The 26,504-nt window shown below is 38.9% G+C and overlaps 1 protein-coding gene across 6 annotated transcripts in view; it reads left to right on the top strand.

Annotated features, from left to right (window-relative positions):
• LOC121080549 (sorting nexin-2-like) overlaps nt 1-21,684 on the top strand; it is a 49,364-nt gene extending 27,680 nt beyond the window's left edge. For 2 of the 6 annotated variants that reach the window (XM_040578631.1, XM_040578628.1), the window contains exons 7-16: nt 2,523-2,601; nt 7,403-7,478; nt 8,775-8,888; nt 9,103-9,196; nt 14,936-15,141; nt 17,176-17,319; nt 17,798-17,809; nt 20,045-20,125; nt 20,236-20,307; nt 21,181-21,684. In XM_040578631.1, coding sequence (XP_040434565.1) covers nt 2,523-2,601; nt 7,403-7,478; nt 8,775-8,888; nt 9,103-9,196; nt 14,936-15,141; nt 17,176-17,319; nt 17,798-17,809; nt 20,045-20,125; nt 20,236-20,307; nt 21,181-21,231 — 929 coding nt within the window. In that variant the 3' untranslated portion in view covers nt 21,232-21,684. Of the gene's footprint in view, nt 1-2,522; nt 2,602-7,402; nt 7,479-8,774; nt 8,889-9,102; nt 9,197-14,935; nt 15,142-17,175; nt 17,320-17,797; nt 17,810-18,036; nt 20,126-20,235; nt 20,308-21,180 lie in introns of those variants that run through there. The other 4 variants (XM_040578629.1, XM_040578633.1, XM_040578632.1 and 1 more) reach the window with 4 other exon arrangements.
• Nucleotides 21,685-26,504: the final 4,820 nt, after the last annotated feature.

The raw sequence follows: 26,504 nt of genomic DNA, 5'->3' as shown, positions 1-26,504 counted from the left end.
GAGAGAATTGGAAGGGTAAGAGTGAGAAAACTTGTAAGTTGAGAGGATAAAGACAATAAGAAAAAAAGGAAGGAAAAGAAAAACCAACACATAAATAAAACCAAACCCAAGATAAACAAGTGATGCAAAATCCCAATGCCCAGCCAGTCCCCGTGAGCAACAGCAGCCCTGGCAACACAAACTTCCACCCCTGCACCACTTTTTATTGCTGAGCATGACCTTGTATGGTATGGAATATCCCTTTGGTCAGTTGGGGTCAGCTGTCCCAGCTGTGTCCTGCTCCCAACTTCTCGTGCATCTCCAGCCTACTCATTGGTGGGGTGAGGTGAGGAGCAGAGAAGGCCTTGACTCCGTATAAGCAATAATGAAAAACATCCCTGTATTATCAACACTGTTTTGGTCACAAATCAAAAATATAGCCCCATACTAGCTACCATACAGAAAATTAACTCTACTCCAGCCAAACCAGCACATTCTCCACACCTTATTCCATACCATTTACATCATGCTCAGGTCCTACACTATCCCATCCATCATTAACTACCACCACCCTTCCCATTCTTTGATATATACACAGATATCATTCCCTCAGTCTATGGGCCATCCCTGTGAAATGTCCATAAAATGCCAATAAAAACGTTCATTGAATTCATTTACTCATGACTTTGGGGTCCATCTGTTATGGTGGTCACTCAGGACAGGAAGGATGGTGTGTTGTGTTGTATTGTTGTCTAACAAATCCAGCTTAGGTTGCATCACCACTGCGCTTGCCTGGTTCCTCATGAGATTCATTCTTCATTGGTTTGGGTGACTCCTGCTGTAATACCTTTGACATATGGCAGCCCCAGCTGTGGCGGCACAACATCATAAAACACTGGCATCATACAGCAAGCCCACAACGGAGGGATCTTCTGAGATGCCAAGCAGGGTAGAGAGCTGTTTAATCTTCTCTGTACTCAAGGCAACTATGCCAATAGCCCACCCTGAAGTAATCTCTCTTGAGGTAGTCTATGCCAAGGATGCATGTACCCTCCTGGCCAGTCACAATAGGATGCTTTTGCCACTCATTCCCAGTTAGGTTTACTTTAGCCTCCAACACAGACAGCTCTTTGGATCCCCCTGTCACTCCAGAAATACAGATGGGTTGTACTGCTTTGTAACCTGATGGCATTAGGGTACACTGTGCACTGGTGTCAACCACAGCCTTATACTACTTTGGGTCTGGTGTGCCAGGCCATTGAACCCACACAGTCCAGTAAACCCGGTTATCACTTTCCTCTGCCTGGCCAGAGACAGGGCCCATTTATTTCTGGTTGGAGTCTTCATTACTTGATTTTTGTAACTGCAAAACAGAAGTCCCTTCATCAGGGTCAAAAGTACGATCAGCCCTTCTACTCTGCCCAGCAGACGCTGCAGTGGTGATTTTCCTGGATGGATGCATTTTGGATGTTGTGGGCAAAACAGACTTGACTTGATGAATTTGACTTAATTTAAAACATTTAGTTACTTATTTGGGTACTGGGGAAAAGAAAGAAGGAAAACACTTTTCCTCCCCCTTTCCCAGGCTCAACTTCAGTCCAGACACCTGTTGTCCCCCCTTCATAGCCTATACTCCCCTTGTTATCAGTGCATCTTACACTCAGTCCCTTCACAGTGAGGCCACAGGTGGTGCAGGAGGCTGGGGTCAGGACATAGTGGTTTCTTTCTTCCACTCCTTGTTCTTTACCTTTACCTTCCACTGCTCACTCTTTCCACTTGTTTCCTCTGCTCTGGCATGGGTTCCTCCACAGACAGCAGTCCCTTCAGGGGTGTACCTGCTCTGGGATGGAGTTCCCCCTACTGCTCTGGCCTTGTTTCTTTTTTTCCCTTGATATTTACTGCCCTTTCTTAAATATGTTTTCATAGAGGCACAAAAAACTTCTCTGGCTCAACTTTGGCCTGTGGTGGGTCCATTGTTAAGCCAGCTGTAACCAGCTGTGACCAGCATAGGGTAGCCTCTGACCTCCTGCCACAGAGATCACCCCTGCACACATCCCCCAACCTTGCCATTTATATCCAATACATTAATTTAAAAGAAACCCTAAAAACCAACCCAAACAAAAAAAAAAATCCCACACACTGATTTTTAGAAATTAGAAAGTACTAGAATAAAAGTATTTGTTATGAGCATACCAATCAAGACTTAAAAACTAAGATTTAATTTCTTGTTCTGCTTTATTAGAGTAACTGTTTTCTTCTGAACACAAGACTGATCTGTGTTTGGATTGTCTTCATAAATGCAAATTCAACTAGTTTTTAATAACTTTAATCACAATAAATATATTACAGAAAATTGCATATTTCATAGATCTGTTTTCCTCAAAAGTGTGCAGTATGTGGTATTTGTTCTTTGTATTCTTCTGTGGTGCTTTTCATTGTAATTTGGCTTAAATTTAGCTGAGCTTAATCTTCTAATCATATCAGTTATATTAATGATTTCTTTATGATAATGTAAAATCAATATGATGCAATTTTCTTCAAAGGCATGACCAAAGTTAAAGTAGGCAAGGAAGATTCTTCATCTGCTGAATTCGTAGAAAAAAGAAGAGCAGCCTTAGAAAGGTAATGTATGTATCTAACTAAAACTTGTTTAGAGTCAAAATGAATTTTAATATACTACATGGGCTCTGTAACTGGGATCTGGACTGTCTGTACTTAGGTGGATTCTGGAGTCTGTATGCAGCTGCCCAATTTTGTGTGGAAATGTAATAATTCCCATTAATAATAGGAAATGTAGACTTATTCATAGGGAGAATTATAGTTACCTCTTTTCAAACAGGTCACTTCTTAAAATTGAGGTTGCAGAGATCCAGTAAGCAAAACTTTCTTCATCAGCTTACTTACACATTGTGATTTTAAGGCAATAAATCACTTCAGTGCAACTGTTTCATATAAAATTGACTCTTGGGCAGGGGGAAGGATGAAAGAAACCTTTAGTCAGTTGAAACTATAACAGCCTTCTGATGACTTATAATGCATTAGTGTGACTAGATGTATTTTGATGTAAGAAATAGCAAATCTTTTTCACCCAGCACTGGCATACAACTAGTATTGTTCAAATACCTTTGCTATGGAAGGGTGTCACAAGAGAAGAGTCAGAGATCACTCAGACATATCTGATCTAGTAGTTAATTGAGTTCTAATCAGCAAATTTAAGTATGTAAAATATTTAATAAGTACAGATGGATTGGAAGTCAATATTATTTATAACACTTAAAGTTAGTATGGGATACAAAGATGATTACATAAGCTTACTATACCTATCTAAATGTTACATGCATGCAAAAAATGACACCTACTAACCCACTGATGCCTGGTGTCAGGTAAGGGATCTCAGCCTCGAGGGGTAACTTTGAGAGGTGTCCCTACTCAAGGGGAGATCACTGCTGCGCAGCCAGCTGCTATGGAGGGAGAGCTCAATGGACCCCGATGGCTGCAGATATTTATAGGGTAAAGTGGTTGGCTTGTAGTCAGGTTTTCTGTTTTGTTCATGCAGATTCTTCCACTTATTAGCCCAGTCTCCAGCCAGACTGTTTTTGTGGGTTTGGTGCTGGGTTCTCGCTGATAGCCTTGCACAATAGGATTAACTTTGGTTAGGCCTACTTGCTGAGCATCTGCCTGGACCAAAGTTCAGTTAGTTCAAACAGAAAGAATGCACCCATCACAAAGGGTACTGTCACTGATGTGCTGCATCATCCCTTCCTGTTGACATAGCTGGTAAAGCCTTTTGAAAACAACTAGTAAAACTTCTATAACTTATGGTCACATACAGCTGAGTCAAGTATACAGACTTAATTTTGGTATGATTTTATAATATGATTATTGCTGTGATGTAATTCTATGTGATTATTACATCATATGAAAACAATATACCATTTAACAGTTTCAGTTAAACTAGAAAATTAGTAGAAATCAAAGGTTTTTGATTTTATGTCAAAGAGCATATCTAACAGATAACATATGAAGCTTTTGAGCTTTTGGAATTCCAGAAACAATCTGAATTGGAAAAATATCTCTTCAGAATGTTGTTGCTATCATCCTTCCATTTCCTAACTAATAGAAGAGCATCTGAACAGATGTTGACTCTTAAAATACTGATATTGTCCTATCTTACAGCTGTCACTAAAGATTGGTATACAACTTAATGTTTGCTACTTAAAATTGCTCCCTGAAGTTACTGAAGTAGTTCTGTCACTTTGAGCAGAACTCTGAAACACATCCTGGCTATACGACAAGCCTTTTGCTGAAAGAGTGGGATTATAAAATATGAAGACTTGGAATAACAGCTGGGATTAGAGTAATTAGACTTAAGACAACCGAACAACCACTTCCAGACAACTTTAGGTCTCTGTCTCTGATAGAGATGACTGGTTTCCTCCTCGGTTGGTCACTTGAACAACAGAACTCGGATTAGGAAAAGTTTAATTCACAAATTTCTGTGCATGCTTGAAGTATTGCCTTTTCATTTGTTAAATGAGTTAAACTAGTATACCACTTTCAGTGGATGTTAAGCATTCTTCCCATACAGGGGAAGGGACTCCTCAGTACTTTGACAGTGTTGGGAAGGCTTCATGGTATATTCAGTTTCTTTTTTCAGAAAGACCATGAAAGTCTTATCTAGCAATGAGCAACTTTTTCATCATGTTCCTAATCCAATTTTAGCTAGCTTTTCCATTCAGAACCAAAAAGTCTCCTACTGTGATTTTCAAAATGTATTTAGAGGCAGTGGTTATGTTGCTGTTTCTTAAAGCCAAGGAAAATATATTTATGTGCCCCATAAAAACCAAAGGAATCTGTTCTATATTGCTCTTTCTAGATTGTCCAGAGCTATGGGGAAAATGGGCAGGAAAGCAATGTGCCTTTTTTATTGAATTCACTAAAGTTTATGCCTTAGAATCATGAACTTAAGGACTACAAGTCTGACAGGTGTCTTCAAGCATACCTCTAGTTGTCTCCAGTTAAAATGTTAGTTATCTCCCTTGGAGTAAGTGCTATTCTCTAGCTGCAAAGTTCTACAGAAAAAGCTCTTTGCTGCATCTTGTACTTGCTATTGACTGTCAGAACAAACAAGGAAAAGATGAACAATCTAATATATGAAATAGTTTCACTGCAGCTCTTAGCTTCTTTAGGAAGAAAAATAAGGACCTGGTGGTGTCGTGGTTTAACCCCAGCCGGCAACCAAGCCCCACGCAGCCGCTTGCTCACTCCCCCTCACGCAGAGGGATGGGGAGGAGAATCAGAAAGGAATGTAAAACTCAAGGGTTGAGATAAGAACAATTTAATAGGTAAAGCAAAAGCCGCACATGCAAGCAAAGCAAAGCAAGGAATTCATTCAGCACTTCCCACGGGCAGGCAGGTGCTCAGCCATCCCCAGGAAAGCAGGGCTCCGTCACGCGTAACGGTTACTCAGGAAGACAAATGCCATAATGCCAGATGTCCCCCCCCTTCCTTCTTCTTCCCCCAGTTTATATACTCAGCATGGCGTCATATGGTATGGAATACCTCCTTGGCTAGCTTGGGTCACCTGTCCTGGCTGTGTCCCCTCCCAATTTCCTGTGCCCCTCCAGCCCTCTGGCTGGCAGGGCCCAAGGAACTGAAAAGTCCTTGATTTAGTATAAACATCACCCAGCAACAACTAAAAAAAAGCCATCAGTGTCCTATCAGCATTGTTCTCACATCAGAGCCAAAACACAGCACTGTACTAAGTACTAAGAAGAAAATTAACTCTATCCCAGCCGAAACCAGGACAGGTGGCCATATCTAACAGAGGATGGAAAAAATACATTGTGTTTACAATATCCATGTACTCAAGCTTTCAGTTAAGTCCCAGTCTATATAACTCTAGGACAGTTTCCAAGTAATTTGTGACTGTAATGGGGTAGTTCTGGTACTTTACAGCTGAGGCTTAAACAAAACTAAAGCTTTGCAAACAGTACAAATATTATTAATGGTGTTCTGTTAGTACATCTTAATTGGCAATATTGCATAGTTTCTTATGCTCCTGTGATCTTTTGAAGTATTAAGTTTCTGTAAAACATTCTTGTAAATATCAGACAGTTTCCATTAACACATAATATTAAAATCAGTTATGATACTTGCAGCAGTTTTTAGTGAATGAACACTGTTGAAATTTCCCTCTTCAAGTCATATTTGTGTAATCAATAGTTTTTAGATCCAATCAGAAGTGCAAAAAATTGTAAAAGGAAGGAGTTGTACTAATTTAACTTCTGGGTTGATGAGTCCTATAGAACTAATATAGATTGAAGGTTGTGTAGCCAGCAAATAGAGAGTTCATACCTGTAGAGGAATTATAGAGGAATGAAGGCAGGTTAATTAACATTGATAATATCCAGCTGTGGGCTGGCTTCAGGGGTGGTGGGTTGGATGATGTGGATAATGTGCAGCTGTGGCTGGTTCCTGCTAAGTAGTTAAATAGCTCTAAGCCAGGGGTCCTCAAACTATGGCCTGTGGGCTGGATACAGCCCCCCAGGGTCCTCAATCTGGGCCCCTGGTATTTACAGACACACACCCCCCTTCCCACCAGGGGTTGGGGGGGAGATCAAGCAGCCGCAAATGACTGCCTGCCCCTTCATCTGTGCCAGCCCTCCTGGTTAAAATGTTGAGGACCCCTGCTAAGAGGTATGGGAGAGGGGTAGCTAATGAAGAGAGACTTGAAAAAAGAGGAGAGAGGGTGTGTCCTAGAGGTAGGTGAGACAAGAAGAAGGATGCAGCAAAGGCAAAAAGCAGGGTGGGCTGGCCTGAAGAGGATGAAGAAACAGCACAGACAGTAGATGAGCTGTTGAAACCTTGTGGGGGATTGGTGGCTGCGCAGGGGCAAGGTGTGGGAACTACTTACTGAAGTTAACCTGGTATGGGATGGTAAAGGCCTTGTTGCAGCCTACTAGTTTGTTTGTGTTGCAACACATACTCAGAACAAGATCAACTTGCTTCTCCAAGACTTCCTTTAATTCTAAACCATGCCAGAATTAGCTGTAACAAAAAGCCTGCTCACTGTGTTGTATGAGAATATGTTTAAACAAGCCCATCTATTTTCTGGCTTAGATTGGTTGCTGTTAGAGCAGGAAGCCTTCACTGAGGTGTTAAAAGTATAAAGTATATTATTTTAATACTGTGCAACATAGGTTTATGGCAAATTCTGATGCCTTAAGAAGTTTGATGTAAACAAACTAGGTTAGAAACTATTGCCAACAACTTGTCTTCAAACCCCGTTAGATAATGAAGGTTACATGCTGCCTGCATTGTACCAATTTTTTAGCTAAAGAACTTCCCAATGCTGTCAGGCACATGAAATCTGTTTTGTTATCTAATGTTTTAACTTTGTTTTAACTTTGTTAAATCATAGGTATCTACAAAGAACAGCAAAACATCCTACCTTGTTGCAGGATCCAGATTTAAGGCAGTTCTTGGAAAGTTCTGAGGTATTTAGATTCTTGAAAGTTCTGAGGTATTTAGATTCTTTTAAGTTCCTTATTTGTTTCCAGATATGGTAACGTACAAAGTAATGTACTCTTTATATTGAGACCTAATCTCCTAAATTTATGTGATATTAAATTGGATTGTACCCTTCATAGGATAAAGTAACAAAAGGCTACTTAGGTGATTGTGTACAAAGTCTATTGCCTCTACCTCTGATAAATCTTAGGTTGTTAGTGACCAAAAGCTATCTGCAGTTCAATGACTTCTGCTAAATGAGTTGATCTGTCCAGTTCTGAGTGAAGCTCATCATACACAGGTGAAAATCCATAATCAGTGCTACTGAGGGTTAATTAAGATCATAAATCAAACTGGCTTGGAAACAGTTCTTGCCTCTAGGAGTCAGGTTTGAAGTTTATTGACATGATAATGTGAACAAGCATGCAGTGCTGGCCATGCTAGATGTTTTGTGGATAGAGGACTTCAGTCACCAATGCTATCAATCTGGCACCTTTCACAAAATGAAATATATTGCAGAACAGATTGTCTGTTATGTCTCTAAAACCATGTCTATAAATGTGCATAGTGGATTTGCTGTAATAGTGTATTGTCTTTTGGCCAATGTCAATATCTTAGCTATGGTAATAAGTCACAGAGGCCTCAATACTGACAAAAGCATCATTGGTAGATAGTGTCAATGCTGCTGACGCAAAGTATCAGATACGAAGGGTAAATGGCCTGACATCGGGGCCACTTTGTACAGCATATTTAGACTAATGTTAACAAAGAATAATATCACTTTAAAGTTTGTTAACTTACTCCTGAGGATTTTTAAGTACCTCACAAATGCACAGTTCTCGCAGTACTCATGAGGCAGGTTTTGAAACCTGGCCTATATTTAAAAGCAAAAAGACATGCAATTTTTATGATTTGTACACAGTGTGAATATTGCATTATAATGAAGTGTTTTACAGAATTTCTGTCTCTTATTGTAAATTTAAGCTTTTCTGTTTCTGTAGTGGCAGTTTATTCTCTGTAGTATATAGGTGGCTAGTTCATAACTTCTGGCAAGTAGATTGTTTGTTCCATTTAAATGTAAAGGTGTAGGAGAAAAGTAAATAGTCTGTATTGTTATTTTCCTCTGAGAATGTAAAAATAGAAAAACTGAAAAATTAGATTCCACTGTACTTTAACACATAGGAATAAAGAAAATAATTTATCCTTTTCTTTCCCCCTTGTACCTAGTTAAACCTCCAGCCTCTTAACCAGTCTGTTTGCCCTTATTTGTCATTCATTTCCAGCTGCCAAGAGCAGTTAACACCCAGGCTCTGAGTGGAGCAGGAATATTGAGGATGGTAAACAAGGCTGCTGATGCTGTCAACAAAATGACAATCAAGATGAATGAATCGGATGCAGTAAGAGCTGATTTTTTTATTTTATTTGAATAATGAGTCTAATCAGGCTCAACAATTGCGTTTTAAAGCTGTAGAAGTAGAAAATAGTAATTTATTGGCTGGATTCTTAGCTCAGTTGACCATCCTAACAATAAATGGATGATTTGCTGCTTTGAAACGAGAAATGCTGTTGGTAATCTAAATTATAATGCTAGACTCTTTCCTCTTTGGTCAGTGGTTTGAAGAAAAACAGCAGCAATTTGAGAATCTGGATCAGCAACTTAGGAAACTTCATGCCAGTGTTGAAGCATTAGTCTGCCACAGGAAAGGTAAATTTACTTTTATGTGACTGCATGAGCTTAAGTGCTTAGAGCTTTAGAAAATGTTAATGAAACAGGAACTTAGTATGTCAGAGCTCTTAACAACGTTTTACAGTAAATTTTGATGCTAAAGTCTTCTAACTACCTTTTAAACTGCTCTAGTATATCTGGTTTTAATCTTAATTTTATCCAGAATATATATAATTCCTTCTGTTGAACCTGAAAGTTACTATATTGATTAGCATTATTTTTTTCTTGCAGAGATTAATGCCATAACTAGCAAGTGATACACTATAGTAGACTGACTATAAATGTATCTAGATCTCATGGTGTCTATAAGCAGAATCAGCATAGTACAATTTTATAAGTAGCGTAGTACAGAATCTTATAGCACCACTTATGCTTTCTATTCACCTGGACTCTCTGCAGATCGGGTCAAATCTTAATACTTGGTTTGCTGTATCAGCATAACAATCATAAACTAAACTCAAAGAACATATAAAAAAAAAGAGTCACTTAATCTTCAGAGGAAGCAGATGATAGTGTAGGCATCCCTGGCCACTGGGAGGTCATAAGTCTTACTGTCCAGCAGCAGTTCTGGTCCAAGTTCCCACTTAGGACCTGTAACTGCTTGATTTTTATATACAGTGCTCTGTATGCTGTTACACTTCCCTGTTCTGTGATGAGGTCATCACCACCACCTGATTGGCTGGGTGCCTGGGACCTTCAAGGCCAGTAAGGAAGGGAGTAGTCAGCCTGGCACCCAGGAATCTTGAGGCCGACAGGGAGGGGAAGAAGAAATCTGGTTGTTCTACTTGGTTCACAGGACCTTCAGGGCCTGATAATGAGGGAAAAGGGGACTAATGCGTGACCAGCTTGGTCACAGAGAATGGTCATTTGCCTTATAAAATGGTAATAGTTATGTTAACCATATTACCAGGGGTTGGGAGCAGGAGTTACCAGTCACACCTCACCCCCTGACACTGTCACAAACAGGGAAGAACACCAGTTTTGGTGGAACCATCACCTCTTGTCCATGGCCTACAATTTAGTAATGGGGTCATAAGGAGGACTCCATGGCAATAATGGGCTGCTTGCTGTCTGAAGGCTGCTCATCCAAGGAGGGAGGAGAGTATAAAACATTGATTTTTAGTAACTGATATGCATAAAGATTTAAAGCAAGATATAACACAAAATAGCGTAATTCCAACAGCCATAATAAGAGCTAATATTAACAGAACGTGACAGGCCCATGCTCTGAAGTCAGGTAACCAATACCACAGCCAAAACCAGGCAGTTGGTAGACCTTCTGACAAGGGTTGCTCAAGTTACTTGGTGAAAGATATGAACTGGTCTTTGAGTGATGTTTATATGGTATTTGATTTATTTAGATTTTTTAGCATAAAAACAAGTGGTGTTTGACAGAACAAATACACCTCCTTGTGATGCTAGAAGATTATCTATGGCCCAATGGTTTTGAATAGCTAATTGTGAAAGTGAAGTAATTTCCAATTGCAAACTCTTTAAAGCATCTACAGTAGCATTTTGGACAATGTCAAATGTAGTAGAAATATTTATGACAGCTTTTTCTAACTCAATAATACCTAAACTTGGAAATAATGCACACATAAATTGATGGAATTTCATTGATCTTTTTACCAGGGGATTGGTCAGAAAATGCTTATGGCATACATGGTAACGGTTGTGTAAAAAGGTAGTAGTTCAATTTTTGGTTTAAAATGCACAGGGAGCAAAATGTGCTATGGTACAAGTACTTCCCATTGTGGTGGAAGACTTTTATATGCATTTGTGCTACAGAGCTAGAATGGTAGGTCAACAATTTGATTTCATAAGATTTCTAGGGAAATATCCTCACGCCACTGATAAGTCTCTTTTTCGCTGTCAGGATGATCAAATTTGAGTAGGAAAGTGTGGCTCATTCAAATAGTGTGAAAAGGATTGGCATATATGCAGCTGGTCATGCTATGCTAGTTACAGATGGTCCAACTGTTGTTAGTACTTAACCAACTATTATTCTGTAGAATTAGGATCAGTGAACTTATAGTATCTTTGGCAAAATGTGCCATTAATGTTCTGTGTGAGATTCCAGAGTGGTAAAAGATTTAAAACAGCAATTTTTGTATATTGGGTCTGGCTGAGCCCCATAGCAGCCCTCACAGTGCTGTGCTTGCATTGGTAGCTAGAAAGGTGGTGATAATGTACCAGTGTCTTGGCTACTGCTGAGCAGTGCTCACACAGCATCAAGGCTGTCGCACCAACATTCCTCCCTCCTCACCAGTAGGCTGGGGGTGGGCAAGATCTTGGGAGGGGACATAGCCAGGACAGCTGACCCAGAGTGACCAAAGGGATATTCCATACCATGTGATGTCTGCTCAGATATAAAAGCTAAGAGAAAGGAGGAGGAAGGGGGGCCTTCACTATTTACAATGTTTGTCTTGCGGAGCAACTGCTATGTGTACTGAAGCTCTGCTTCCCGGGAAGTAGCTGAACATCACCTGCTGATGGGAAGTAGAGAATAACATCTTTTGTTTTCCTTTGCTTCTGCATGTGCAACCTTTGCTAGTTCTTCATTAAACTGCCTTTATCTTGACCCACAAGGTTTTTCTCATCTTATTTTCTCCCCCCTCTTTTGCTGAGGAGGGGAGTAATAGTGGCGTGGTAGGCATCTGGCATCCGGCATCCAGCCAAGGTCAACCCACCACAGTTTGTAATCAGTGATTTGTTTTTACAGATCCATGTGGTTCTTAAATTGGATTCATTATAAACTGGTTTGTGTCTGGTTGTAGACCAGAGTATAGTCACAATGGCTTGTTTCTCCCACCCATGTTGAATTTGTATGTTCAGGCATTGTAATGCACCATGGGCTTTTAACATATGAATGTGCCTTAAAAGGTTGGGTTTGATAAGTTGGAGGGTTGGGAAGTAAGTGTGTCAATTTAGGTTGGTACCAAGGCATTTCAGGAACAGGTTCAGCTAGCCACCCAGAATTAGTATCTGAAGACTGAGGATGGTGTAAATAATACGAGCAGTTTGATTCATTACCCATTTGAGAGACTATGCTAATGAACTGAATGACATGATTATTGTTCCAGTCATGAAATAAGGAGAAGCAGGGTACAAATAAGGATAAGTACAGTGGGTGCTATGATGATAATTTTCCTGCAGTTGGAATTTCCACAAAGGTAAAGTGATGATTCCTTAGGTATATTCCAGGTTTATTCAGGCCAAAGAATCCATCCAAGTATAGTTCATTACCTGAAGTGATAAGAAATTATCTGGCCTTGGAAATTATTCAAGCCTCAGTGATAGTTAAAGGGAGTCCCCATTTAGAAATGGTTTTCCATATGCCCTTTTCTCAGGGAGTTAGTAAAATGACAGATATTTTAACCATTGAAAGGTAGTTAATAAGAACAGTATATCACCCTGAGAAAAGTGACAGGCTTACAGTGGAGGTTTTAAAGGTTTTGTTGGCTGGAGAGCAGAAAAATGAACCCATTCCACCAGGCATCTGGTGGGTGTCTGTTGGTTATTTAAGTGTTGGACAGCTTCAGGTAGGGCTTTACCCCATTTTCCTGTATATAAATTTTACTCTAGAGTTTTAGTAGACCATTCCATTATATTAGGGTCTGTAGGGCAGGTGGAACACCCAGGCAACTCCATTATGTTCACGCCATTCTTGTACAATTTTATTTTTGAAATGAGAGCTGATGTCAGACTGCACAGCAGAAGGCATGGGAGTGTCAACAAACCATCTGTTAAGTCTTGCCACAGTGGTAAGACCATCAGCTTTCCTGTAAGGAAAAACTTTCCCTAAACCTGATATTATTTCAACTCCAGTAATGATATAATGCCACCCCTCAGATGTTTGAGGGAGAGGCCTGACATAATCAATTTGCCAAGTGGACCAGGGGACTTATTTTCTATCCCCTATCCATTTGGTCCTGAAAAAGGTAACCTCCTGACTGGGCCCCTGGCATTGTTTCTTCATCAGTTGTTTCAAAAGCCCATTTAGTGTTGCCCTGTATCCAGCTTTTGCCTCACAGAATATCCATGCACAATATATATATTTAGGTTCCCTAGTAGCATTTAGTATTTGGGGTGGGGTATGGGGGGGTGGCAGGCACAAAAGGGAAGTTCCAATTTTACTTTAACAATTGAATAAGGAACCACTACTCCACTTAATCCACGTACTTATATTTTCTGATGTTTCAGAGGGATGGCTCCAGGACATGATTCTGCTTTAATCATGGATAATTGTGCTCCAGTATCTATGAGAAAATAAGTTTTTAACTTATTTACTATGGCCTCTGTCAGCCCAAGTCCCTGGTCTAGTTTCCCCAATACTGCTTTCTGATAGGAGACAAATCAGGATATTTTTGAAGTTTGAAGGGATTTCCCTGTATGGGAGGAGCACTAGGCAAAGGTGTAGATAACTTTTCCTCCTGTTCTCTTTTGTTTGCTAGCAATTTTAGTTTCTGAGAGAAGAAATGTCCATAAGCTTAATATTTTAATCACCTATGTAGCTGTTTTGTCAATACTGCTTTCCATCAGATGATTTACTTTTTTTGTATAAATTAAATCCAATTTTGATTTGTAGTACATGAAAGACCATAAATGTACCTTCTGACACAGATGCATTATGTTTAAGTATGGGATCACCTTTCAACTCTGCCCTTTTAAAAGTACATGAACATGTCTTAAGTTGCTTTCTTATACCTCTACCAGGAATTACTCTCTGTAGAGGCAGATGTCTCTGAGATCAGATGTCCTCAAGGTTAGAGAGTATTTTAAGAAGTAATGAAAATGGGAATGTATCTGATTACTGCTGATTTGACACCTGCTCTTAGATTTCAATAAATGCTTTTTTTAAAGAGTGGTATTTAAATTGTGATAATTTTAAATATCTGAAGACTTTTCTTCTACAAATTTCTGGTGTTCTGATGATTCTACAAAAGCAGCAGTTATAAACAAATCTGTGCCTTCAATCCTTAACTAAGTTGGATTGAGATTTTGTTCAAAGATCCTTCATAGCAGTCCATATTGTACACGATGACTTAACATGAGGCTTGATAAGAGAGTCGTGAAAGTGTTTGTTAATGAATAAGCTCAAAACTTCGGCTTTGTGGATGCCAGCCACGCCATCACGTGCTTTTTTTTTTTTTTTTTTTCTTAAGGCATGTCAAAAGATTACAATATATTGCAGTATACACAGTTTTGTTAAAGATACTTTAGCCAATACAACAGTGTCATGGAAGCAAATTCCACTCTGGTATTGATGTTCTCATTGAATAATTCTTTTCTTCTTCCCCCTCCTCTACAACTGCATGGAATAACTTCACTACAGACCAATTAAGATTGCCTTGAATTTGCTGTATAGGTGACTTGACTTTTGTTTTGTGGGCTTGGACTTTTTCTGAACTAAGCAGTTGGATAATACTGTAGTGACAGCTTCTTCCATGTATTTTGCAAGACACAATAGGCATCATGTAACAGGCTGAGAAAATAATTTACTGATGATGGAGAATTTTGGGTGCACTATGTTCTTCTAAATGTGGCTTCATTATGATCTCCTTGTGTATTTTATTGTGAGCTTAGGAAGTATAGTTTATTTTTTTTGGTTGGTAAAGTTAGGGTTGCTGTAGCGCAGAGGTCTGCTTGGTTGATCTATCTTGAAGAATAACATAACAAATTAACTTTGTTATACTGGATGTCACTCCTGTATTTCAGAGCTTTCAGCCAACACAGCTGCCTTTGCTAAAAGTGCTGCTATGTTAGGTAATTCTGAGGACCACACTGCTCTATCTAGAGCTTTGTCTCAGCTTGCAGAGGTTGAGGAGAAGATGGATCATTTGCATCAAGAACAAGCTTTTTCTGATTTTTATGTGTTCTCAGAACTGCTTGGTGACTACATTCGTCTTATTGCTGCAGTAAAAGTAAGTACTGCTATTGGGGAAAAATGCTTAATTTGTGTTTAGGATCACACTTTTCAGGTTGTATATTTAAGGTAAATGGCCAGGTTGGATGGAGTTTTGAGCAATCTGGTCTAGTGGAAGGTGTCCCTGCCCATGGCAGGGGGGTTGGAACTAAATGATCTTTAAGGTCCCTTCCAACCCAAACCATTCTATGATTCTATGAATGTTTATGTGCATTTGCACACTTTATTACACAGTTAAGACTTGCTGAGTTTTTGCCTGAAGTTCCAATAGAGTAAAATGAATGAATCAATGATAAATTGTTGTGACAGAAAATGGGTATGGATTAATAGGATCCAGACAAAATCTGAATGGTGAATATCTTCTAATTAGATCAATATTAATTGTGCAGAGTATTTAGGGACACCATACTAGTTAGTATGATGTACATGTTTCAGGTAACTGATTTTTACAGCATGCTCATAAAATGTGTTCACGAACATAATTTGGCCATAGTAGATCATCAACAGTTTCAGTAAATAAGGAACAAATATCACTTGTGGATCTACATCTCATTAAAGAAAGTATTCAATGTTTGGTGTACAGCATGATTTTTGACAAGGGGAGGGGTTGTATTGGGTTTATGTGGCAAGGTTTTGGTAGCAGGGGGGCTGCCAGGGGTGGCCTCTGTGAAAAGAGGCCAGGGGCTGCCCCTGTGCCAGACACAGCTGGTTCCAGACAGCTCCCCAATGGACCCACCACTGGTCAAAGCTGAGCCAATCAGCAAAGCTGGTGGTACCTCTGTGATAACATATATAAGAACGGACAAATTGCTGCTCAGCAGAGTGTAGGTGTGAGGGGGAAGTGTAAGAAACAATCCTGCAGACACCAAGGTCAGAGGAGAAGGAGGAGGCACTCTGGGTGCTGGAACAGGTATTTATTTCCCTGCAGCCTGTGGAGAGGACCATGCCTGAGCAGGTAGATGTGCTCTGAAGGAAGCTGCAGTCCTGGAGAGCCCACATAGGAGCAGGCTCCTGACAGGAACTGTGGCTTGTGGGGAGGAGTCTGTGCAGGAGCAGTTCTTGAAGGACTGCAGGTCCAGGGGAAGGACTCCTGCTGGAGCAGGGGAAAAGCGTGAGGAGGAAGAAGTGGCATGGAGAAACTGTTATGAAGTGACTGCATACACACACACCCATCCCTCCTGTGATGCTCAAGCAGGGGGGAGGTAGAGGAGTTGAGAATGAAGGAGTGAAGTTGAGCCTGGGAAGGAGTGAGTGGGGGGTTTAGGTTTTGTCTTTCTCACCATCCTACTCTGTTTTTAATTGTCAATAAAATAATCTTCCCCAAATTGAGTCAGTTTTGCCTGTGATAATTGGTAAGTAATCTCCCTGTCTTTATCCTGATCCACAAGCTTTTCTCATTTCATTTTTCCCCCTGTCCTGTTGAGGAGGGGGAATGAGAGAACAGCTGTGGGTGGGGGTCTGGCAGCCAGACAAGGGTCAACTCATCACAGGGGTATCTAAGAATTTTATCCAGAAATATCTTTGAACTTGTCAGGCTGGGAATATATTTTTACATACATACATATATATACACATAATATATATAGTTATAGTCTATATGTTATTATATATATTATATAGAATACATACTGTATGAAAATGTATACTTTAATTCTACTACCTACATCCATTACTAACAAAAATTACTGCCAGTTATGTGTATAGTCAATGAAAAAATTTACTAGAATCTGTATTTAGAGAAGTATTTGTGCATTATAGTGCTTTGCAGTGGTCACTTTGGTAGTATTGTGATGGGGCAAGGAACACAAAATAATTTGGAGCACCAAGATGTCTGCTCTAAAGAGGCTTCTTGAATGCCCTCTGTTAGTTTTAGATGGTATTTAGCTGTGCAAGCATACTGCCAAATAAGTCCAAGACAGTGAAGTTTCTTTTGAGTACATTTGTTCCAGTTTTGTCTAGAAATATCTTTTCCTAATAGGAATTTAGGTAGCTTTAACAATTTAAATTGCTTAACAAATACCCATACTTACAGGGTGTGTTTGATCATCGAATGAAATGCTGGCAGAAATGGCAAGATGCTCAGATCATTTTACAAAAAAAACGTGAAGCTGAAGCAAAGCTCCAACTTGCCAACAGACTTGATAAACTGCAACAAGCTAAAGATGATATAAAAGAGGTAATGTTGTCAAGTCTTTATATTATTCTGGAGGCCAGACTTTTTGTACAGATTCATTCAGTTTCCATTAATGCACTATTTTATACAATTTTTGTTTATAAATCATGTATTTGCTATTTTCCATATTTACTGAAATTGCTAAAAGGAATTTATTTAAAATGAGATGTGCACAATTGTTACCCATTATGAGATATGTAAGGCAGTCAAATATTGTCTCTAGAGTCTAGGAGATGGGAGGAGGGGAACATGAAAAAGTTTAAAAGTGCTTTAACTGTTGCAGATTACTTGGGTAGTCAGAAGAACATCTCTTGGCTTCTAAAGCTAAAATCTAGCTTAAAAGACTGAGGAGCGTTGTCATGTTTTGCTTAATAATCTAGCATATCTATTTACTTTTTTAAAAAACCAACATATTAGATTTTTATTGAAAATATGTTTAAGTTTCATAAATAATATACTTTTTCTAACATGCTTCACTAAGGAAATAGAAGAGGTAGGACAGATTAATTATTTAACATTAATGCATTCTAGTTATGCACCACTATTTTCTCATGAAATAATGGAGAACGTTGCAGACTTCAATTTCTTATGTACTTTATTTCATTTGGCTGCTTCATTGGTCCCTAACCCAAGCTGCTTTGATCTTTCTGCACTTCAATATATTTTACATACAGTGTTGAAGTTGCTCATTAACATGGCTTTCTTTTTTTCTTTAAAAAGGCCCTTGTTGACTGGGGAAAAAAGCGTCACACTTGTGACCACACTCTTGCTGGTTGGCTCTCTTGATGTCATCCATTCACCATGCAACAAGTGAGCTGGAACTCATTGACAAAACTAATTCCTGAGTGTTTGGAGTAGTAGGAAATCCTCAATAACCCTTTTTCATTCTTAATACAAAAAGAATTAATGGTGTTGTTCCTGAAGGATTTATTTTTCCTGTTTATCATGTGTTTAGAGAAGGTTGTTAGTAAACCCAGAGTTTGAATATGCTGGCAGAAGATTATTGCTTCCACTGAAATATATTCAGAATCGCTGAATTCTTTAATAGTAGTCCTTTTGACAGAGATATCAAAAAGTGGAAGCTTATGTAGCTTGAACTTCATCTATGACTTGGTTCCTTTGTGCAGATAAAAGGTAAAAGAGTAGTCCTCAAAACAGCATATTAAACAAGGGGAAGATTTTTTTCCTTGTCAGAAACTGTAAGATGGCAAACTTATCCAGTGATAATTCCTATGAACCCTGGTGTTTAGATATGATGAAACTGGGATGTAGGTCCATAGGCCTATAGAGGCTTTTTCTGAAGTTTCGGGCATGTCTTGGCTGTTATAATAGGAAGGCATAAGTTATTTCAAAGCAGTCTTAATCTTTTTTCCTGGACTGAATTTTATATTGTTTTAATTATTGGCTAATTTTCCAGGCTGTGCACATATATTAGTGTTTCCCTGAAGCACATCTGGTTATGACTTATTGCATATCTCCATAAGCGTACATCTAAAAAGACAGTAAGGGAACTTTGAATAAATACAGACTAAATCCATAAATATCTCAAGATATTTATTTGAATAGATGTTCATTACATATCATGACAGTAAGATGACACTGCACCACAAAATGCTCTTGGGATTAAATAGCACCACTAGATTGCTAGCAAGAATATACTATATTAATGTATGTTGCTTCCTGGCTGCTTTTTTCTGAGGAAGATAACTGTTACCAGATCTATTGGCTCCCATAATTCAGTTATTATGTTGAGATTAACAGATATAGTTGCATTTTTAGAATGTCTGTTAGCATGCATATTCCTGAAGTGTCAGGATGATAGCTTTCTTCATAATATACTTACACAGATGGTTTAAATTTAGCAATATAATAGTTGCATAAAAGCAGGTGCAAAGGAAAGTCTAGTAATGATAAGGTAACAGCTGGTGATGCTTTCTTAATTGTGTAGCTGGATGTCTTTTGACATAAAATAAGGATAAACATGACCAAGTGTTTTGTAGTATTGATATTAATGTCTTGTTCCCAGTATGACAAAACCCTTCAAGCACCTTTACTTCCTCTCAATTTTTCTTCTGTTTTTACCTGCATTTTTTTATTTTCATTATTCTTCCCGCTGTCTTTTAAAACGGTCCCCACTGAGCAAGAGAGCTTGTGCTTTGGCTTGCCTAAATAACATACATTCTTACCAATAAACACATCCTTGTTAGCTTGTTATCTGCAGCAGAAATATGACAAAGATAAGCATTTACTTGACCATAGGTAGAGATGAAGATTTAATAATCTCTTCTGTGAATAGGAAAGTACAGGCAACTATTTTTTAAGACTTTTTCACATTTGAACAGGTAAGAAAACTTAAACCTTTAAGTTCCTTTTATAGCAGTGTTTGTAAAGGAAATAACTAATAAAGCTTTAGAGGTACTTTTCTTTGCTAAAGAATCTTTAAATTTTTTGTTACTAAATATTCATTAATAACAATGTTAAGATATTTTTATATGTGGTATACAGATAACATTACCTTAGATATATCATTGTTTTAACTGACCTGATTACATCCTTCTCTATAAATTGTTGTTTTGAAATTACTGAGACTTCCCTTTAAGTATGTCAAAAAACAAATAGGTGCTTTTCAACTCTTGAATGACTATCACTAATATACAAAAAAAAGTTCAGATACCAATAGACTGAACAGAGAATGCAGTTTTAGCTCTGCATGTTTTTCCTTTGCCAGTGGGAGACAAAAGTTCAGCAAGGGGAAAAAGATTTTGAACATATCTCCAAAACCATCCGTGAGGAAGTGCAAAGATTTGAGGCACGTATAATTTTGTCCAAATAAATGACAGTTTTGCTTTAGATATATTGATGTTCCAAGCAAACTTGGTTAAGAGGTTAATCTGCCATAATTATTTACTTTATTAACAGAGGGAACGAGTGAAAGACTTTAAAACTGTTATTATCAAGTACTTAGAATCATTAGTGCAAACACAACAGCAGGTAAGAAACTTTAAATTTTTTTGTACAAGTTAATAATTTATATGTTCCATATTATGTTAGTTTAAAAAGGCAGTTTCTAAAACAGAGAACTAACTCTAGTCTGTAATATATTGCAGGAGAACATAGTCGTTCCTGTTTTCCAGCTATTAATGTTCTCACTTGCATAGCCCTAATTCAGGGGAGCAAGAGAGAAGCTTTGTCAGGGAAGTGGGAGGGGAGTGGAGGGTCTTGTCTATTCAAGTAATACTTTTACTTGTATATTGGAGTAAAATGCATTAAATACGTGCTTAGGCTTACTGAAGAGACTTGAATACTCAAATGCTTATCTGCTTTAAAAAAAAAAAATATTCAATATTATACAGCAGTAAAACAGCTTTCAGTGACTCAGAAGTAGGCCTGGTTCATAGAATCATTTACGTTGGAAAAGACCTTTAAGATCATCCAGTCCAATTGTTAAACCCCAAATGAGTGTCTGGAATCTTTCCTTTTTTCAATCTGGGGATATAACCATCCATCTTTTTTTTAAAAATAAAAATAAAATAATTTAAAAACAAAACACCTTTAGAGGTAAGAATGGCAAATTCATTGTGCAAACAAATTCTGTATAACTATATCCTGCGGCAATGTGCTCAGTGTGTTAAAAATAACTGTTTGCGTGAGCAAATTTGTGAATTTATTACTTGTTGGTTTTTTTGCATCATGTAACAATGTGGGTGGATAATTAATGAATGGATAATGTGAATGGCAGCATCTGTGTTCTTACTTTGTCCAGTGGAGACAAATTGAGTACAAGAGAAGGAAAGTGTATGTGTGTTCTTTTCCGTTGTTCTGTACTTAAAGTAAGGTGTGGGGGTTTTTTTCCTTCTCTGCAAGCTAATAAAATATTGGGAGGCATTCCTACCTGAAGCCAAATCCATCGCCTAAAAGAAGACTATTCCAAATAACAAGAGACTCTGGATGTTTGTCCTGGATAAAAACTAAATTCCACACTGAAATCATTTCAAAATCATCCAAATAAGCCAATATATATTTTATGAATTAACACGTAGTAGGTTTATATATCGCATTTTATTAACAAGCTGCATGTCATGACCCTCTTTGAAGTGGACTGTGGCATGATATTCTGCAATACGTTGCTGAATTGAACACTATTGTGTCTTAATACTTGTGCCAATATGTGCACTGTAAGGCCAGAAAGAAGATATTTTTGGTTTTTGCAATAGTGTTCTGTAGTAATTTACCTGATCTTTGAAACAAATCTGATTCCACTGATTATTGTTCACTTACACATTTCTGTACAAAATCATGTTTCTGTGATCATGATAATAAAGAAATGTATCTTGTGAAACATTAAACTCTTATTTTTGTTTCTCTAGATATTTACTGGTGTTCTTAAAAGTAGCATTTATAACAGATTGAGATTATATCAAAGACAGTAACAGCCAGAATCATAGAATGGTTTGGGTTGGAAGGGATCTTTTAGAGATTATCTACTCCAGCTTCCTTGTAGTGCATCAGTTATCATGTGTTGAGTATGCCAGTTTCACACAATATCATTTGCTTGCAAATAGGCCTGGCCTTGGTACCCTGAGGCATGTTCTTTGGTATCTGATTCTTGGCCTGTGATTTGTCCTGTCTCTAGTGCTATCAGCATAAGGTAATTTTAATAGATTCTGATAGCTTGCTTGTGGAAGGTAAAGAATGCACAACAGATTGTGTCAGGTAGCTTTCTATGGCATGTAACATGGTATGGACCCTCATCATGTTGACAGCCAAACAAAGAGTATGGAAAAATAAGAACCCTGTTTAGAGTGGTATTTAATTTTAATTGCGCCCCCCCCCCCCCCCCCCTTCTCAACACCCTGCTGTGGAGATCTTTGCTAACTCAACAGGTTCAAAAAATTAGCTGTTTAACAAAGCAATGTTATATGTGCTTAATAATTGTTCACAGGTAGAATATATAGTAAAAAAAAAAGCCAGGGGCATTGTTTATCCCTATTCAAAAAGAAAAATGCTCAAGAGATGTAAAAAAAGTTATCTCCAGGGACTAAACTATGTATTTTATTATTTCCCCCCCCCCCCTCAGTATTTAAGTTGGTGTATGAGGCAACGATTTCATAGCAGGCAGGAGGTCTGCAGGGGTGGCCTCTGTGGGAAGAGACCAGGGGCTGCCCCTATGCTGGACACAGCTGGTTCCAGACAGCTCTGTAACAGACCTGCCACAGGCTAAAGCTGAGCCCATCAGCAAAGCTTGTGGTGCCTCTGAAAAGAAACTGTAGAAAAGGCCAGACAGTGAGAGGAGGAGGGAACACCAAGGTCAGAGGAGGAGGATGCAGTGTTCAATGGCAGAGTAGATATTTCCTGCAGCACATGGAGGACTTGTGACTGATCTGTTCTGTATTCCGGAAGGAACTGCAGCCCATGGAGGGCCTACGCTGGAGCAGAACAAAAGTGTGAGAAGAAAGGAAAGGCGAAAAGAAACCATTATATACTGAGCAGACCCCCCTATTCCCCCTGCACTACTCAGAGGTAGTCTGGAGTGAAGTTGGGATGGGGAAAGGGGGGAGGAAAAAGCGTTGTTTTAATGTTTGTCTTTTTGTTTCTGACTACTCAAATCAGTAATTAAATATCTATTTTAATTGGCAATAAATTAAGTTAATTTTCCCTAAGTTGAGTCTGGTTTGTTTGTGATGATAACTGGCAAGCAATCTCCCCATCTTTTTCTTGTCCCAAGAGCTTTCTTGTTCCAGTTCTTCCTATTTTCTCTCCGCCCTGTCCGGCACTGCTGAAGGAGGCATGAGCAAGGTGCTGGGTGGGAGTCTGACTGTTAGCCAAATCTAACCCACCACAGTTGGTGTTAATTATTTGAAGATAAACCTTTCCCTAAATTATGTTCTTTAACACTATAAAAAAGAAAAAAGCTTGTATAATTCATACAGAAATTTATTTATATGCTCTAGACTAGGGGTCCTCAAACTTTTTAACCAGGGCCGGCACAGATGCAGTGGCAGGCAGTCATCTGCGGCTGCTTGGTTTCCCCCCCCAACCCCCGGCGGGGGGGGGTTCTGTAAATACCGGGGGACGGATTGAGGGCCCTGGGGGGGCGTATCCGGCCTATGGCCGTAGTTTGAGGACCCCTGCTGTAGAATATAGATTTGTGAAGTTCTTGATAAATTTTGATTACATTAGTTATTTGGGAATTGTTAGATAACTAAATCTTTTGACTGTTTAGAATATTTACTTGCATTATGAAATAAGTATATGGCATAATTTTTATTCTTCCATTGATACCACTGAGGTGAGATTATTTTGCTATTGACAACTCTGATCTTTGTATCATTTCTTCTCATCTGACTTTCTTAATTGATTACTGTTTTATGTTGGAGCCTACAGAATAGCTCTTGAGAATTCTGCTGACACTAATTGATTAATGTGAAGTTGTTAATGTTAGTGAATTCATCTAAGAAACATTCAAAACCATGTCAGCAATCTGTTCTTAAAAACTGCCAGATCATTGAACCTTGTTATTTTGAACATGTTAGTTTGAATTAACAAGGATTTCTCTGGAAAGCAAAAAATGTTTTAGTGAGTCCTGTGCGAAGATCAGATTTTTATTCAACTGTTGTACATTAGTATGGCATACATGACCATGCTTTAAATATTTTATTATTTTTAAAACTGTTCTTATTACTATTCATGGTTGTTGTGCTTTAACCCTGGCCAGCAACCAAGCCCCACGCAGCCACTTGCTCACTCCCCACCACCCAGAGGGATGGGAAGGAGAATCAGAAAGGAATGTAAAACTCAAGGGTTGAGATAAGAACAGTTTAATAGGTAAAGCAAAAGCCGCACATGCAAGCAAAGCAAAGCAAGGAATTCATTCAGCACTTCCCATGGGCAGGCAGGTGCTCAGCCATCCCCAGGAAAGCAGGGCTCCGTCACGCGTAACGGTTACTCAGGAAGACAAATGCCATAATGCCAGATGTCCCCCCCCTTCCTTCTTCTTCCCCCAGTTTATATACTCAGCATGATGTCATATGGTATGGAATACCTCCTTGGCTAGCTTGGGTCACCTGTCCTGGCTGTGTCCCCTCCCAATTTCCTGTGCCCCCCCAGCCCTCTGGCTGGCAGGGCCCAAGGAACTGAAAAGTCCTTGACTTAGTATAAACATCACCCAGCAACAACCCAAACCATCAGTGTCCTATCAGCATTGTTCTCACATCAGAGCCAAAACACAGCACGGCACCAGCTACTAAGAAGAAAATTAACCCTATCCCAGCTGAAACCAGGACAGTGGTATCTCTGTGGAATATATAAAACTGCTTGAGCACAAACCATTTCTTCTTAGTTCTACATAGGGAATTTCTAGCAGCAGTGTAACCGAGCATCTCAATAGCAAGTCTGTGCAAGTCTGTTATTTTCTTACACACTTCACCTTCCATATTTGCTTAACATTTTTCCTTAACTAAGCAAAATTTTAAAATAAGCCTGCATTTTCTCTTTCTGTTCTAAATATATTTTTAAAATACTGTTCTGTTATACAGTTCCTCAGGGGAATTCTGAGTTAGGATCAGAACTCACTATCATTGAGAAAAGGAAAGTTGTCGGGCTTGTTTTGTTTTGTTTTGTTTTTTAAGCTTGAGGTAGATCAACTGTTGGAAACATGTTTTAGTTTTCCTTCTTGGTGGGGATTTTTGTGGATGATTTCTTAAAATTTAATATAGATTCTTGCAATATGATAACTGATGTGTATTATATGTGCATCAATAAAATGGCTCTGCCATATTTTCTAGTTTTAAAATGCTGTCAGTTAGTTGAGGAAGGTACAGATTAGTTGATTCCAGTGTGTCCTGGTTTCAGCTGGGATAGAGTTAATTTTCTTCTTAGTAGCTGGTACAACACTGTGTTTTGGATTTAGTATGAGAATAATGTTGATACAATGATGTTTTAGTTGTTGCTAAGTAGTGCTTACCCTAAGTCAAGGACTTTTCAGTTTCCCATGCTCTGCCAGTGAGCAGGTGCACAAGGAGCTGGGAGGGAGCAGAGCCAGGACAGGTGACCTGAATGAGCCAAAGGGATATTCCATACCATGGGACATCATGCTGAGTATATAAACTGGGAGGAGTTGGCTGGGGCCTGCCGATTGCTGCTTGGGGACTGGCTGGACATTGGTCAGTCAGTGTAGGACAAGGCCTCAAGGACAGGAGTCCAAGTACTGATAGCCTGATGAATAGAGACTTGTTAGAACTTGTAGGGCACAAGCCCTGGGAACCAAGGAACAAGCTAACTGCAGGCCCCTGAGCCGTTACAGCTGAGGAGGCAGCCAGGGGGACAGAGAAACAAGTAGCCAGATAAGGGAACGGATGGCGCCGATATGTAATCAAGAAAGCCGCGTAGAAAGAAACTCCCTAACTTTGGAATAGAAATTATTGCTATGTCAAGATAAACTAATAAGTTCCTATTGTTCTAACGGTGTGCCTTAAATGTCAACCAATCAGTGTTTTTTACGCTTAAGATTTAACCAATCAGTGTGTAATATGTAGAAGATAGAAACGTATATAATTGTAAGAAAATCACTAATAAATGGACAACTTGCTTGCATCAAGCTGCGTCCCGTCTCTTCATTCGCCGCAAGTCAGCAGGTGGCAAACAATTGTATTGTGCATCACATGGGTTTTTTCTTGGGCTTTATTCCTCTCTCTCTCCTTTTCATTACAATTGTTGTTATTAATATTATGTTTTACTTTATCTCAGTTATTAAATTGTTCTTAACTCATGAATTTTACCTTTTTTCAGTTCTCCTCCCCATCCCACCAGGGGGGTGGGGGGAGTGAGCGAGCGACTGCATGGTGCTCAGTTGGCAGCTGGGGTTAAACCATAACAGTCCTTTTTGGCACTCAACATGGGGCACGAAGAGTTGAGATAACGACAGATTTGACCATAGTGTGTTAAAAAATATTAAACCATGACACAATGCAAATGCTATTTACGCTTACAAGTTTTGTTTGTATTGGAGGAAAGCTAAATGAGTTAGCACTCAGCCAGCACCAAAAACAACCAAGTACTCTCATCAGTGTAATCTAAATATATTCAGATACTGGCAGAATATAGATGTGCATGCACACACATATGTTTGTACTTATGTGGGCACAGGTATGCAGAAGCACATGCATACATCAACAATAAAGGATTTATTG

This window comes from Falco naumanni, chromosome W (genome assembly GCF_017639655.2).
Source record: "Falco naumanni isolate bFalNau1 chromosome W, bFalNau1.pat, whole genome shotgun sequence".
NCBI classification, from domain to species: Eukaryota; Metazoa; Chordata; class Aves; order Falconiformes; family Falconidae; genus Falco; species Falco naumanni.
This window is presented reverse-complemented; position numbering and strand designations above follow the sequence as displayed.